Source organism: Grus americana, chromosome 3 (genome assembly GCF_028858705.1).
Source record: "Grus americana isolate bGruAme1 chromosome 3, bGruAme1.mat, whole genome shotgun sequence".
NCBI classification, from domain to species: Eukaryota; Metazoa; Chordata; class Aves; order Gruiformes; family Gruidae; genus Grus; species Grus americana.
The window spans coordinates 44,616,506-44,631,171 of record NC_072854.1 but is presented as its reverse complement, the minus strand read 5'-3'; the positions used below and the strand labels follow the sequence as shown (position 1 = coordinate 44,631,171).

The following is a 14,666-nucleotide window of genomic DNA, read 5'->3' as shown; positions in this document are numbered from 1 at the left end:
AAGAGGCACACTTTAGGGGAAATAGGACCCATCATGGCATATAATGCCGATACAAAACTCCAGAAGGATCTTTTTTAAATGAGAGCAGTTGGAGAAGTGATCCCAGCAGCTCAGTTGCACACCAAACGCCAGACCATCCTCGCCCCTCACCAACCTGCTGACACATGCACAGAAGAGGCTTGTGAGGCGTTCCTGACCGTGCTGGTCACAACGTGATGGGAAGCCATACTAGTATGAGAAGAAGCTGGCAGAAGGGCCAAGAAGCATTTAGTCACACATTTGGCACACACCAAGAGCAGAAACATGTTCTGTAGCATTCAGGAAAAAGTGATACTTAGGCTCTAAAAGCCAGTGCAGCTTTGTTTGCTTCTTGAATGACGGCATTCTGGGTGCATTTAAGTCTACTAGTAAAACTGATATTTCATCAGAATAAAATGTTGTAGTGCCTATACAAACACGTTTAATACCTGAACACATAATTCCATAGAAGTTATATGAATTTTACACGTATATTTCTCAAGACATATTTTTTTCATGCAATCAATGGGTGGATGTGAAACATTTTGTTCTTTCCAAATGAGCACCCAGTGTATATGCTTTTCGAGGTTAGAGGCCTAGCTATCTCATCAAAACAGCAATTTTCATGGTATCTGCTTGTACTTTCCAGCAATGTTCTGATATAATGAAAGAACAGCTTTTGTCATAGCACTTATTCATCTAGATCCAGTTCAGCACATACACATTGCTGACGATAACAGAGACCAGAGAAACAGATTGCCCAACCATATTCCTATTTATCAAAGGAGCTGATCTTTCTTTTTTAAAGAGAATTTTGAGACAGATCTTAATTTCTCAATTCTCATTTTGATCACCATCAGAAATGATGACCAAGATAGAAACCAAAGCCACAAAATTCAGATTTGGTCTCAGCCCAGATCTAAAGCTTTGAGATACTTCAGGATGCTTATTTCAAGATATTGGTTTCTATCCTTGTAAAGATGTAGAGATGAACTCTTTCCACATAGTGCAGATGAAGGTATAAGGCCAAACTGCAAAATCCGTAGGTCCTTTACATTCAGGGTGATTAGGCAGAGTTATAGTCACAAATCTCTGTAAAATTGCAGGTATTCCCATGGCTGGTGTGATAGTGTAGCTGAATAATGCTCAGATCTGATTCTGTTTAGTAACCAAACTGCATCATGCTTTTCAGATCAACAGAAAAGTTTCAGGATCTGAGCTAGACTGAAAAGAAGAGCATCCAACCAATCTATAAAGTTCCTATTGGTCTTTAAAGCAGAAAACATCAGGAGTGGGTTGTTAGATGAATTTAGCAGCAGGGAAGCCTGCAGCTCATCAGCTTTCTCTTCCTCAAAAGTAGGTACTTATTGCAGTCAAGAGGAATTATTGCTGGGGATCTCTGGGCATGGTGATGCTTTTGTTATAATAAAAAAAGTCTGAGCAATGCAATTGCAACCCCACAATAATCCCTTTTGTTTCTCCACCACAATAATACACTTCTTTATGATGCAAAAGGTTTATACTTTGATTGCCAAACTATTATGCATAGAAAAAGACAAACAAAATAATGTCTAGTGTTGCTTGTCAGGTGGACAAAGCAAACCTGAGCTAGGCACACAGACTGGGTTCATTTCTTTTCTTCCCATACTTGCTTCATCTCAGTGTCTTCATGGGAACAGTTTTCCTTGCAGAAGGTTGTTAATTTACTTTTGATGAACACAGAGTCTTCATCACAAATTCATGTTTTGATTTGGTGAACCTTTGGTGAAATCCTGGTTGTGCAATTATCAACAGACCCTTTCTCTTTAGCTCAGATGTGTCTCAGCAGTTTCAGTATTTTCACAAGAGTTTTCTCGATAAGGTCCAAATAAAGAAGGGGACCTTAGTAAAACCTGAAGACAAAGCTCTCAGAAGTCCTATCCTGAATGTGAGCACCCATGTTGTTGACCTAAAACCCAATGAGAAAATGCTGGTGTTTCCTCACAACCACCGCGGATCTTGGATCAGGTTTGGGAGCAGCAAGTCCTAGCCTCTGCTGGGCATCTCTTTGTCATTGTTAGCCAATAAGTGGAGTAGGAGAGATTTCCATCAGTGTCCACACATTACCAGCAGCAATTAGTGCACACAGTCAACTTTCACCTCGTTAGTAACTATCATGGCTATTGCACAATCAGTCTTCCCTCCACATCAAGCATGAAATATCCTGCCATCAGCACTGTCGAGCAGCACTGTAAAGTAACAAATTGACATAAAGATCAGTAATGAAAGAAAACTAGCTGTATCTGGGAAGGTCTATTAGCAAAAGAGAAACAGAAATCCAACATTTCAAAATGAGAACATTCCTTCATTTTTTTCATTATTAGGTATCTGAGAAAGTTAGAGAAGAAAAGTAACTTTTAAGTCAAATTCCAAAATGGTCATTTCAGGAGAAACAATTGACAGTACAAGAAATAATCACATTTCACCCCACCGTTGTGAATGTTCTTCGTTTGTAAAATATTGCAAGCCAACAATAGCAGAAGACAGTTAATAAGGACTGGACTTCCATTTTCTGTTCTGCTAGTCCTTGGCTGCAAGACCAAAAAAAATGTTTCCAACTTCTCAATGGTTTTTTACTTACAATCTGCAAAACAGATACAATAGAACAGAATTGAACTGTGACATTTAATTAATATATGTAAAGCAATAGGAGATTAGTAGACACTAAGAATTGTATATTTGCAAAGTACACATTTTATGCTCCACAAAATACGTGTGTCAATATTTGAAGGAAACTCAGGATGCCTTTTTTTCTGCTTTTGGAATGAACCTATTTCCCTTTTTAAAGTGCGTTCCATTTTGTAGCAATCTTCAGAGACCAGTTCCCCCTATCTTCTTGCTGATTAATGCCTGAAAAATACTGCTGTGTTTAAAAAAGTGGCACAAATAGGGTGAGGACTGCCCTGAAAATAATAATTTGAAAGGCATGTTATTCGCATGATACCGATAAATCCCAGTGTTGTTTTCCTTTGGGTAAAAGAGGCTCCTTCTCTTACCATACAAATAGCATAAAATATGCAAATGAATCTTGCATGCAACAAGTCAAATATTTTGCATGTTTAATTTACAAGTTAACAAAATTCAAACCATTTTAAAGGCTACAACCATACCATAAAATAAAAGACATTGCACGTGGCAGAAGCTGTACTGTTGCTCATTGATAAATTATTTTCTGGAATTCACATTAACAACCACATTACTGAAGCACTCTCTAGCCCTCCAGTGTTACAGTTCAAGGTAATATGTGACAGATTTGAACATTCTTAAGGAAGAAAATCTCCAGAGTGTGTAGATCACAGCTTTGCTCACTGGGAGATTACAGTGGCTTTTATATCTGTTACAAACGTGCAGTTATACTGATAACTTCAAAAGTGGAATATTACATATGATGCTAAAATTCTCCACCAGCCTGTTATGTTCTTTCTTTGTTTCTTTCTTGCTTGCTTTTTTTTTTGACTTTTTTTTTTTTTTCCATTTAGCTATTGCTGGCTTGCCAGAGATCTTGAACTTGAGAAAGGTTAGACATCACAATGCTGGAGCAGTTTGTGAGCATCAGCAGATTTAGCTTGTAATTTCATTGATCTATGTGGGCTTGCTGTTTGCAAACCAGCTGCTGCACTGTTTCCCCACAGCTACTGATCTGAGTAGCATTGATTTTTTCCCTTACATTAACATAGCATTACTTCTTTAATGGGCAATAAATGACTGGATGTAAATACAAACACGGCTGCAACAACAAAAGAGAAAAAAATGCATTAGTTCTTTTTATTTAAAGAACTCTATTAATATTTTCCACAAAAAATTAAAAGCATGAGCTATTGATCAAGATAAGTACTATTTTTAGTTGTTTTATTTGCACACAGTTCTTTTGCCAAGAAATTTTCTTTTTTTTCTTACTGTATTTACTCATAGTTCAAAATGTTGTATCTTACAAAGATTGCATTTTTGCCTCAGTATAAATGGTAAAATAGATTCTTTTTAGGAAGAATTATAGAAAGCAACACAAAAGATCCTCTTCATTGTGTTTATATTAAAACTAGATGAACCTATATCAGTTTTGAAGGAGACGTCATCTGTTAGCTCTCACTTCTTACCATTAAAAAAACCTGAATGGACTTCAGTTTCGGCAGAGTGAATGTGACACCTGCAGCACGGCATGAACTGAGTCTCTTATGTATAATATGTTTAATATAAGGTCATGGTCTCACCACATGCTACTTTAGTCCTTCAGTGGGTAGTGTTTTAAATAATCTTACAGATTTAAAATTCAATGCAGTGTAGAAAGGACGGTGAGGAAAAAAATAAAGCAAATAAAAAAACCTCAACCAAACTCAAAGCCCAAACCCCAGAACCTATTAGCTTAGTCATTTCTGAATGAACCTGATCAGGCAAAGGTTCCTGATCCACTTTAAAAGTAGGTGACAGCCAGCAGGGATGTCCATACCAGGAAGAGATGCAAAGCTGAACGTGGTTCCTACAGACACTTCATGAAGAGGAGATGGGATTGAGAGTGCTGGGAAGTAACAGATAAGAGCTTCCAAAGAAATCCATCAGTTGGTTACAACCTTCTGGGCTGCAGATGACAGCAGGCAGTAGTGCCAGTGATTTCCTCAGTGCCATAATTAAGTTAACACCGTCTCAAAACCACAGACACTCCAGCAAGATCCAAGAGGACTAAGACTTCCCTTTAAGTATTTATGAAGAAGGATTTTTTTCTTTTACGATAAACACAGCTTTTGTTCTGGCCATGCAGCCTGGTTACCGTGAGGAAAAGGTCCAGTGATCTGACAGATGGGAATTCATCATTCTCATGTAACCCTGTCTACTCCTATACCTAGAGAGGGCATATCATTTCACATGGATGCTGCAGTGATATCTATTGGATCCTTGCTCAGAAAGCAGATAAATTATTCTCACTAGAACATAATGGTATATAATATGGTGCTGGAGCTGAACATAACCCATTAAATGAGTATCAAAATTTATACTCATTCAAGTTAAAATGTATGTGTTGTCAGTCAAACTAATCTCTCTCAGTTTCACAGTCCTCTCACTTTCACCAGCCAACATTTCATGTCCGTTTTAGCAGATACAACGTCCAAATCATTAAAAATTATATTAAGTAACACTGGCTCCAATGTGAACCTTTAGAGCATCCTACTATTAACCTCTTTACACTCTTAGGAGAAGACTTTCAGTGCAAATTTTTGCCATCATTTATTCAATTTTTAATCCACTGTGAGATTTTGCCCCTTACCTCATAGTTATATTTTTCCCTTAATAGTCTTTTATGAAGGACCTTATCGGGAACTTTTTGAAAATCCAAATAAATTATGTTCACTAGGTCACCTTTATCTACTATTTTATTAACTTTTTCAAAGCACTTTAGCAGGTTAGAGAAGCATGCTTTCCCCTTACCGACATTGTGCAAGTCTGACCCTATTAGGTTATACTTACCCATGTGCTGAACTAGTCTATCCTTAATTAGACTCTCAATCAGTTTCCCCAGAAGCAAGGTGAGGTTCACTGGCCTTAATTCCCAGGATCTCTTTTTGGTCCTGTTTTAAAAACAGACACCATATCAGAAATTTTCCAACCACCACTGGTCTATATCACATCTTCTTGCAAGTGTCTCCTCTATTTCATACTTTATTCTAGTAAATGCTACCTACTTTTAATTGTTTTCCATTTTTACATGAGTTTATCAAATCACTCGGCACTTCCCTTGTAAAAGACTACAATTTTTGCTTGTGCTGCTTGTCCTTTTACATTTTTAGCACAGTAACTACTTCAGCTGCCATCTATAAGAACAAACAAGGTGAAAGTCTCTTTAACTCTATTGAACTCTTTTGTCGCGGTGAGCAGGTAACCATGTTTTTGATTTGATATTTTTGCTCTTTTTAAATATTTGCCCCTATACGTCCTCAGATGAGCAACCATTACTTCTTTCTTCAAAGCCATGAAATCTCTTCTGCAGATTTTGGGGCTTTTGGGGTTTTATTGTTGTGGATAAACACGTCTCATCAACCTTGATGGATCATTTTCTACCCTCGCTTTGAGCACTGTTCTTGGACAAAGAGTGGAAAGGAAGGATCAAATCGTAACACCACCATAAGCAAATAACTGGTCAGACTCACCAGCAGTATCTAATACGAGGAGTTATTAAAGTAGCTTTCATATGAATCTGACAAGTGACAGAAAGAAAGAATGAGGTTGTGCTTATGTGAAAAGGTATAGATTTGTATTCTGGGCTTGTAGATGTTCTCAGTCTATGCTTTAGGTACACAGGTCTTAATGATCAGGAAATATTGTTGAACACGATTTTTAGTGAAAAAGCATTGAAAATTCCCAGTGAAATGTGTACATGGCTAAGTAAAGGTCAGTAAGCTATTGAGTAAACCTGAAGTGCTCACATTAGAGGATTAGAAACTCAGAATTTTCAGCATTCACTGAAGTTGGTGGACTTTCCTCTGGAATGCAAGACTTACAGTCTTTAACACTCAGGTCTGAATTTGAATGGCTGAGAAAATTGAAAAGGAACTTCAGGTGAAAAGTCTGGGTTTGGTTATGAGCCATATAAAGCCACCAAGCATGAAAGGCTAGGTTTCAAACTACGCCTTGCTTCTATGACAAAAACCATTAGCTTCATTACCATCAGCTTCTACATTAGCTTCACCCGGGTTTTAGTTTCATTACAAAAATATCACACAGCTTTAACTGTAAGCATTAAGTTAGATTACTGCTGGCTTTGTTTTCCCTTCAAATAGAAGTTCCAGTTCCATCTATGTTCGGAGGTTCTATGTGCTGCATTGTTAACCACAGATTTCTGCTTAAATTATAGTTTTATCAGCTTTAACATATTAAAATAGAACATATTTTAATGTGTGTGCTGAACATTAAAAAATTTTTGCTTGAGGGAAACTCCAGTAAACAGTAACTGTCAAAAATTGTAATGAAACAAAATTAAAATAATAGAAAATAGTCTGTAAAAACAGCTTTTCTAATCATGTTACCAGAAGTTCAGCTCTGCATCTTCTAACTATTCCTTCACAAAAAGCAGAAAGGTTGAAGAAGGAAAACTCAGGTACACAAACAGACACAGCTGAACAAGAAGAGCTGGAAATTATCATTGTTATCAATCTTTGCTTGCTTACTGTGAAGTGCACTTCAATCAATGTAAGAAAAATACAACCAAACAATGTAATATGTGAATATTTTTACTGCTATGATACTTATCCTTTCATTCAGGATTTTTAATATTTAAATTTTTTTTCCACAAAATCTTGAAAATATAAGACTATCATTTAAACAGTCTAAATTGGAGTATCTTCTGGAAGCCTGCATTATGTCAGAAAGAAACTGATCTGAAGAAATTAAACTGCATCAGAAATATTGACAGGCATATAGATTGAATTACATGAATATGAGATACGTACAGACTTGGAGCAGTTCTGCTTAGTGATCAATGTCAAATGAATTTCAAAATTATTTTAGTTTGTTTCTTGTGTCTTGTTTTATTTTAGATTTTAATTTGAATTAGTAGTATGAAATAAAATCACTATTTATTAACTTTAATTTACAAACAAAAAAAATCTAACTAGTAAAAGCTTATTTGAAGTTAAAACTTTCCATTTTATGGAGCCCAAGTAACAATGCAGTTTATCTTTATCATTATACAAATTATTGAATAGCAAGAAGTAAAAAATGAGACTTGAAAGTTTCTGCCTATTAATGTGGTACGTAGCAAATGTACGGAGGCTGTATGATGAGGCTGCATTGCCCCCTATAGTCACTGTGTGTCAGCTGGGAGGGGAGGGGGAGAAATCGTTTGCCAAAAGTACTATGCATTTGGTTTTGATTCATATTTTGGAAAGGGCATGGTGAGGAACAGTGGACAAATCTAACTTGGCCATGCTGTTCAAGAAGAATTTGTATGCATTATTCTCCAAGCACATATGGATGAAATAAAACGTACTCTCGCATTCAGATGAGAAGACCTCTGCAGCCCCTGTGGTCTGGCGGTGTTTGGGGTGCATTTGCTGGATGCTGGTACCTGCACACTGACAGTGCACCAGGGATGCCGGCGTACCTGCCTGGCGGACTCAGACGCAAGAGGTGGTTGACCTTGATTCAGCCGCAAAAGGCAGGAGGGCCCACAGGTGACATCTCTTTTGCTCTCAATGGGCATGCCTTTGGGGGCTGAGCACAACAGGTTTCACTCCAGGGTACCTAGGACTCTAAAAGCAGTGCCCAAACTGCGGAGTACGTACACAGACTGCTGTTTGAAGCGACTTCAGCCCAGGCACCAGAAAGAGAGAGAAAAAGCTCAGACAGAGGTTCCTCTTCAGCAGTAGAAACAACTGCAAGGAGCACAGCCAATGTGTTCACGCTGCCCATGGACACTGGCGATGATGCTCTTTAGCAGCCCCTGGGCCTAGCGCGGGCAGGATGCTTCCCAGATCCCTGCAGAATAATATGCCACTTTTAACCACCAGCACAAGGACACAACTACATGCCAGGACTCAGATTTTTCCAGTCAAGCCCATCTTTCTTAACTTTGCTGTCAACTAAAAAAATGTTATCTCCCCATAAAATTAATTGAATCCCAGCAGCTGTCCAAATACTGTTCTCTCATGAACATAATTATGCACAGCATTCAGTATATATTTTAAAAGGCACAGACACAATATAACAAAAAGCATTAAATTCTTCAGGATCTCTTAAAAATATCTAATCAGCTACCGGTGCTACTGTGCCAAAAACTTCATGGAAATGACAAATACTCAATAAGCTCAAGATCGACACCATCCTTCATAGGGGACAATACACTGTTATCACTATTTGTCTTATTTTTGGAGACAGCTTTTCTACTACTGCAATTCTAGGCACACCTTCAGCTAGAAAAAGTTAGTGCTGCTCCTAAGAGGTGATAGTTCTCTTTTCTGAGTCACCTACCTCTTTCCCTTTGTAGTCACGCGATGAACTGATTGGAGAACGTACACAGAAAAAAAACCTATTTTTTTTCTTACCACATTATTTTTAACTTGGATCAGTTGTTGAGACTCAACATGTAGGGGCACCCATGCTTGTACTTGCACAAGGGATAGGAGAAAAAGAAATAATCACAGTAGGATATGGTAACTGCCTAACTCTATGGCAATGATGTCTTGTGCCAACTGGAGTTCCTTGTGTAGCTACGGTTTCAAGAAGATGAAATGTCCTTAAAATGCCTTTATATTTCTTATAATCTGAGAAAAAGTATTATGCGGGTTCCCATACGCATACCTTCACAAATCTTCTCTGTCTAAACAGAATAGATAGTTCTGCAAAGTGGAGCTGAACAACTTGTTTAGTTTTTGTGAGTATGTGCCCAGACATAGTCCCATATCAAATCTTTATTTTACTATGATGACTAGAGACTCAATAATGACAAAGCTACTGATGAGATGTGATTGCTGCTTACCCAGCAGATCAATACTGTCTCACTGCCTCCTGATGTGGAGGGATGTATCCGGATAGTATTCAACTGTTTGATTATCTTACTCTTAACCGCAAGCTCTCTGAAGCAGGGTGAGTTTTTGTTCTGTTAGCCCTGTAGGTAGCATGAGTTCTGCAGCTCATGGTCTGATGTTTAAAAAAAAAGTCTGCAAAGTTTACCCAATAAAAATTGTACAATATTCACCAGAGGTGTCACATCTTCTAATTGCCTCACCTAGAAAACTGACCTTATTCTTGTCTTTTCTAGTCTCTCATTTTGTCTGCTTTCCATCCTATATACACTGCAGTACTGTTGCATTCTACATATCATTGTGCGTTAACTCAGCTAACACAAACTTCTAACAGTGAGCAAGTGAAGGCTACGTTATTATCTTTGCCCTTTCTCTCAGCTACGATTCTTTCCTTACTTACATGTTTGTACTCAAACACATGTATGCATATACATTATTTCACTGACTAGCAGAAAATTCTTTAAGGTTGATTGTTGCTTCTCCGTTGCCTTTTTTTTTTTCCTAAATTACATCAAATAATTTTCTTCAACCAACACAATCTGATTGTGTCCAAAGAACATACAAGCAGTACACTCTGCTTCTCATGAAAATGGGAGATTTTCATCATGTTAGCAGCACCCTGTGCCTTCATGCTAAAGAACCAAAAATCACTGTGTGACAAGTCTAGCCCCACAAATGTGTAACCAGCTTTCAGCAGCAGTGCACTACCTAACTGGTGCAGAAGACAGTAACACGTTTGGGGAAGCAACATTTCTGAATGCCAAATATACAGAGATGAGCCACTAAATCTTATGAATTATCCATGCAGAGCAGACAGAACATTTGTTTTCAAGGTCAAATGAGAAAGATCCCCTGACCTGTGTGGTAAACTACACGTTAATATATTTATCCATCTTTGGAATGTAAGGGACAAAGTCAACGCAGAGAGAAATGAACCGGTGGGGTAAGTCTGCCAAGCTACCAAAATCATTATGCCATCCATTTTACTGGCATTTTTTATGTCTGTGCAGGGCATATACAATGAAAAATAGATCTCTAATTCAAATTCGAGATTCTTCCAAACTAGATTGCAGTATCAAATATATTTACATTCTTTGGATAACCCTTAATTGATTTTGTTTTACATACTGCTTTTTCATATTTGTTTAGTCATCTCATAACTAATGCAACAGAAAGAGTAAAATAAACCAATACTAGATTTTTTAAAAGGAAATTGCAGTAGTGTCTCATAAATGCTTCTACACTTCCCCCTGGCCTTCACCAGGCAGCATACTTGAAGCTGGCATGATCCTCTCAAAATAGTGTTTTGCTATGGTTGTCAATACTAACATTTGAAGGATATCAATTCAGAAAAGAGGCAAGGTGCTCAATTGATTCCTCCTGAATACTTTGGACAAGCAACTCTCAAGTTTGGTTCCTGAACCTGATGGGCTGTTGAAGCACAGCTCTTTGATGGTTCAAGAGAAGGCAATTGTATTACCAGAGGAGCAGACCAGAGAATGAATTCTGACTGGGAATGTCAAGTTTAAACTTTCTAGTAGTGCAAAGGGGCTCAAAAGTGAATGCAAATCAATCCTAAAGCCCTTTACATTAGCAGAATAGGGTAAAAAGGTCTTATTGGGACTCAGAGAATCACAATTCCTCTTACTTTTCTCTTGCCTTGCCAGGAAGAATAAATGACTTGGCTCCTTTACAGGGCGCTGTCCCTGCCTTGCATTTCATCAGCCCCATCACAGGGAAGTCAGAATTTCTGACATTCCCCCACTAGACTTTTTTCTCCCTCCTGCAGTCACAGTGAGAGGGGCAGAAGCACCTTTTCCCTTCCTCCCACTACAGTACTGCAAAGTCTGAGCTGGACCACACACTTGTGTTAAAGGATTCTGCCCAGCAACAGAAAGGCTATGACATGTGGTATGTGGAATGTACCAGTCTACATATATTACAGGTTTTCTAAATCATTGGGACTGTATTAGACGAAAATGTTTCAACATTTGTATCTCTGATGATTGTAGAGCAGGATCTTGCAACAAACATTTCAGAGTATTCATCACTGTGCTTTTGATATCTCTACACAGGCAGTTAGTTTAATTTCTTATATATCCATGTCATTTTTCTTTCATATTAATATTCCCATATGACAAGTACATTACTTCAAGCTGCTGAATTGATTTTCAAGAGGAATCTTGGTTCACATAAATTGTTACTTCTCACAAAACTTTTCAAAAAACGGCCAGATTCAATTCCATCCCTTGTAAGGAGCATTGAGAAGTATACTGAAGTAGGAAAAAAATAGAAGCTAGCAGAACCAATCATACTGTTTTTCCAAATGCTTGTGAAAAGATAAATTAGTCATTAAATATCTGATTAAGAAAAATCCAACAGTTCAATGCATTTCCTCCTCTGGATGGGTCAGGTTTAGAAAACGAGCACATCCCTTAGAGAAACTGAAACTAAGGCTCTGCACCTCTGTTTTATCACAGGTACAGGATCATAGAAACAGTGGAAGATGTCAGTGGAGCATCTGTCATATAGATGCTCTTTTCTGGGGACATACATCAGAGAGAGAAGCAAAAAAATACAACATTGCCCATCTGAACTTGTCTACATTGGGACTATCTATTAAGCATTTTAGATATATTCAGCTCTTTAACACTGCCTGCACCCAAAGTCTACTCATACAATAGGTTTTGGCCCTATATATTTTATTCTGTGATATGACCGCAACATACTTTTCCTATTTGTTTCCTTTATTCTCCTAACTGAATCTCAACTACTGATTTTTTCATTGTGAAATGATCTTTTCTTTTCTCTTTTCTTTTCTCTTTTCTTTTCTTTTCTTTTCTTTTCTTTTCTTTTCTTTTCTTTTCTTTTCTTTCCTTCTCTTTTCTTTTCTTTTCTTTTCTTTTCTTTCCTTCTCTTTTCTTTCCTTCTCTTTTCTTTTCTCTTTTCTCTTTTCTCTTTTCTCTTTTCTCTTTTCTCTTTTCTCTTTTCTCTTTTCTCTTTTCTCTTTTCTCTTTTCTTTTCTTTTCTTTTCTTTTCTTTCCTTTCCTTTCCTTTTCTTTCCTTTTCTTTTTTCTTTTCCTTTCCTTTTCTTTTTTCTTTTCCTTTCCTTTTCTTTTCTTTCCTTTTCTTTCCTTTTCTTTCCTTTTCTTTCCTTTTCTCTTTTCTCTTTTCTCTTTTCTCTTTTCTCTTTTCTCTTCTCTTCTCTTCTCTTCTCTTCTCTTCTCTCTTCTCTTTTCTTTTCTCAACCTTGACCTGACCTTGCCCTTACCTTGCCTTGCCTTACTCTTTCCTTTCTCTTCCCTTCCCTGCCCTGCCCTTCCCTGCCCTTTTTTTCACTTTACTACTCTAATCTCCTTCAGTCACTACCGTCTCATCTCCAACTGCAATAAAGATTCTCACCGTGTATATTTACTTAATGAATTAAACCAGAAATATTATAATATTCCAACACTTCCTGTATCTTTGGGATGTCACTATGTAACTGCATTATATAATGTGTCCATGCCCTGTAAAATAGTCTAGCTGGTCTTCATTGTATTGTTTAGCTCTCTTATCTGTTGTGTTTTGTTTACTTCAATATGACACTGCAGAATAATAGGAGCATTAAAATTGCATAATTGCAGTACTGGTAAAATACCACTGCTATTGGTGAAGTACTGATGAAAAATGAATGCAATTCCTCACCAAATTTGGACTGTCATTTTAAGAGCAGTCATCTAAAACCAGGTAGTATTTAGAAGTGCATGACTACAATGTTTACCCATGAAGAAAACAGTGTTTCTTAATATTTCTGAAGAACCATATGTCTCTTTCAGTAGATCATACCAGTTTCTTTTGTGCAGGCCAATAAGGGTCATTAAACACCAATGGGTCTCTGAGTCCTTCTTCAGAGTCAATGACATTGTAGGCTTCACCAGGGATCTCATTTTCCTTCTGCACAAGATCTGCAGGGCAAGGGAGGCAAATGAACTATGAAAAACATAATCACTGATTTTACTGTTGCTTTTTTCATCATAAAAATTCCATTTATTTAAATTCCATTAAAAAAACACATTTGCCTGGGAAAGCATATATACTTTTGTTGTATTTATAGTTTTTCATTTTAAAAAAGAGTTTTGTCATTCTTTTTGGAAAAAAAAATAACTATTTTCTATAATAAATATTACACAAGTTTATTATAAAAACTTCAGGACAAAGCAGAGGGTTAACAAAGTAAATTCCTCTAGAACAGTTTCTCAGAGGTGACAGGAAAATATTTCACAAGTACCTGAGGGGATTAGTAATCTAACACTCATTTTCAGAAGTGACTTGAGCACCAAGGTTTAGCTTTTCAAAAGTACCTGGGTCTTTAACTCATATTTTAATTTAAGAGAGTTAGACCCCCAAAACCTATGAGGATCTAGAATTCAGGATGAAAAGTCTTACTGAAAGTCAAGGGGATTTGGGTTATCAAAGGCCAGATTTTTTTAAAAAAGTATTTAGGATCTTAGAGGCAGAGAGAGGTCTCTAGCTATTTTTTTATTTTTTTTCAAAGTAGAGTGAAGAAGGGTTAAGTCCCTAACACTCACTGAGATTAGTGTGCTCTTAGAAAGTGCTAGGTACACCTCTGCATCTAAATGTCTTTAAAAAAATCTTTTCTTGAATTGCTTTTGAAAGTGAGGTTTATCATCTGAATGCAGTGATTTATCCTATTCTTAATTCTCGACCTCACAAAGATTGCCATAGACATGCTTTACTCAAATAATTTTGCGTCATGATCTTGATGGAAATGGACAGGATTAGATAACAAAATCTTATTTTAACAAAATTTAGTTGGTATTTAGATCCAGAAATTCATAAAACATTGAGAGCTGAAAATAGCTGACAGTTTTGCTCTACTGTGACTGTATTTGGGAGAGCTCTGTTAGACCCTGAGCACGTTCAGCTTCAAGAGTTCACCCTGTAAATGCTAAGCAGCCCACAGCACAAGCACATATGTATGAAGTCATACTGTTAGCAGTGCTGATAATATGAATGACTAACTCACTTTCACCGTATTTGCCACAGTTGGGAAGATGAGGGGTAGAATGAAAAAGAAAGTTGCAACACGACACAAAT

At 37.2% G+C, this 14,666-nt stretch overlaps 1 protein-coding gene across 1 annotated transcript in view; it reads right to left on the bottom strand.

Moving 5' to 3' along the window:
* Positions 1–2,205: 2,205 nt before the first annotated feature.
* The window catches only part of LOC129204078 (uncharacterized), a 188,900-nt gene continuing 176,439 nt past the window's right edge, over positions 2,206–14,666 (bottom strand). Inside the window, exons 4-6 of the mRNA XM_054819365.1 lie at positions 13,395–13,513; positions 5,515–5,615; positions 2,206–2,246 (exon numbers count right to left, since the gene is read on the bottom strand). Coding sequence (XP_054675340.1) covers positions 2,206–2,246; positions 5,515–5,615; positions 13,395–13,513 — 261 coding nt within the window. The remainder of the gene's footprint in view (positions 2,247–5,514; positions 5,616–13,394; positions 13,514–14,666) is intronic.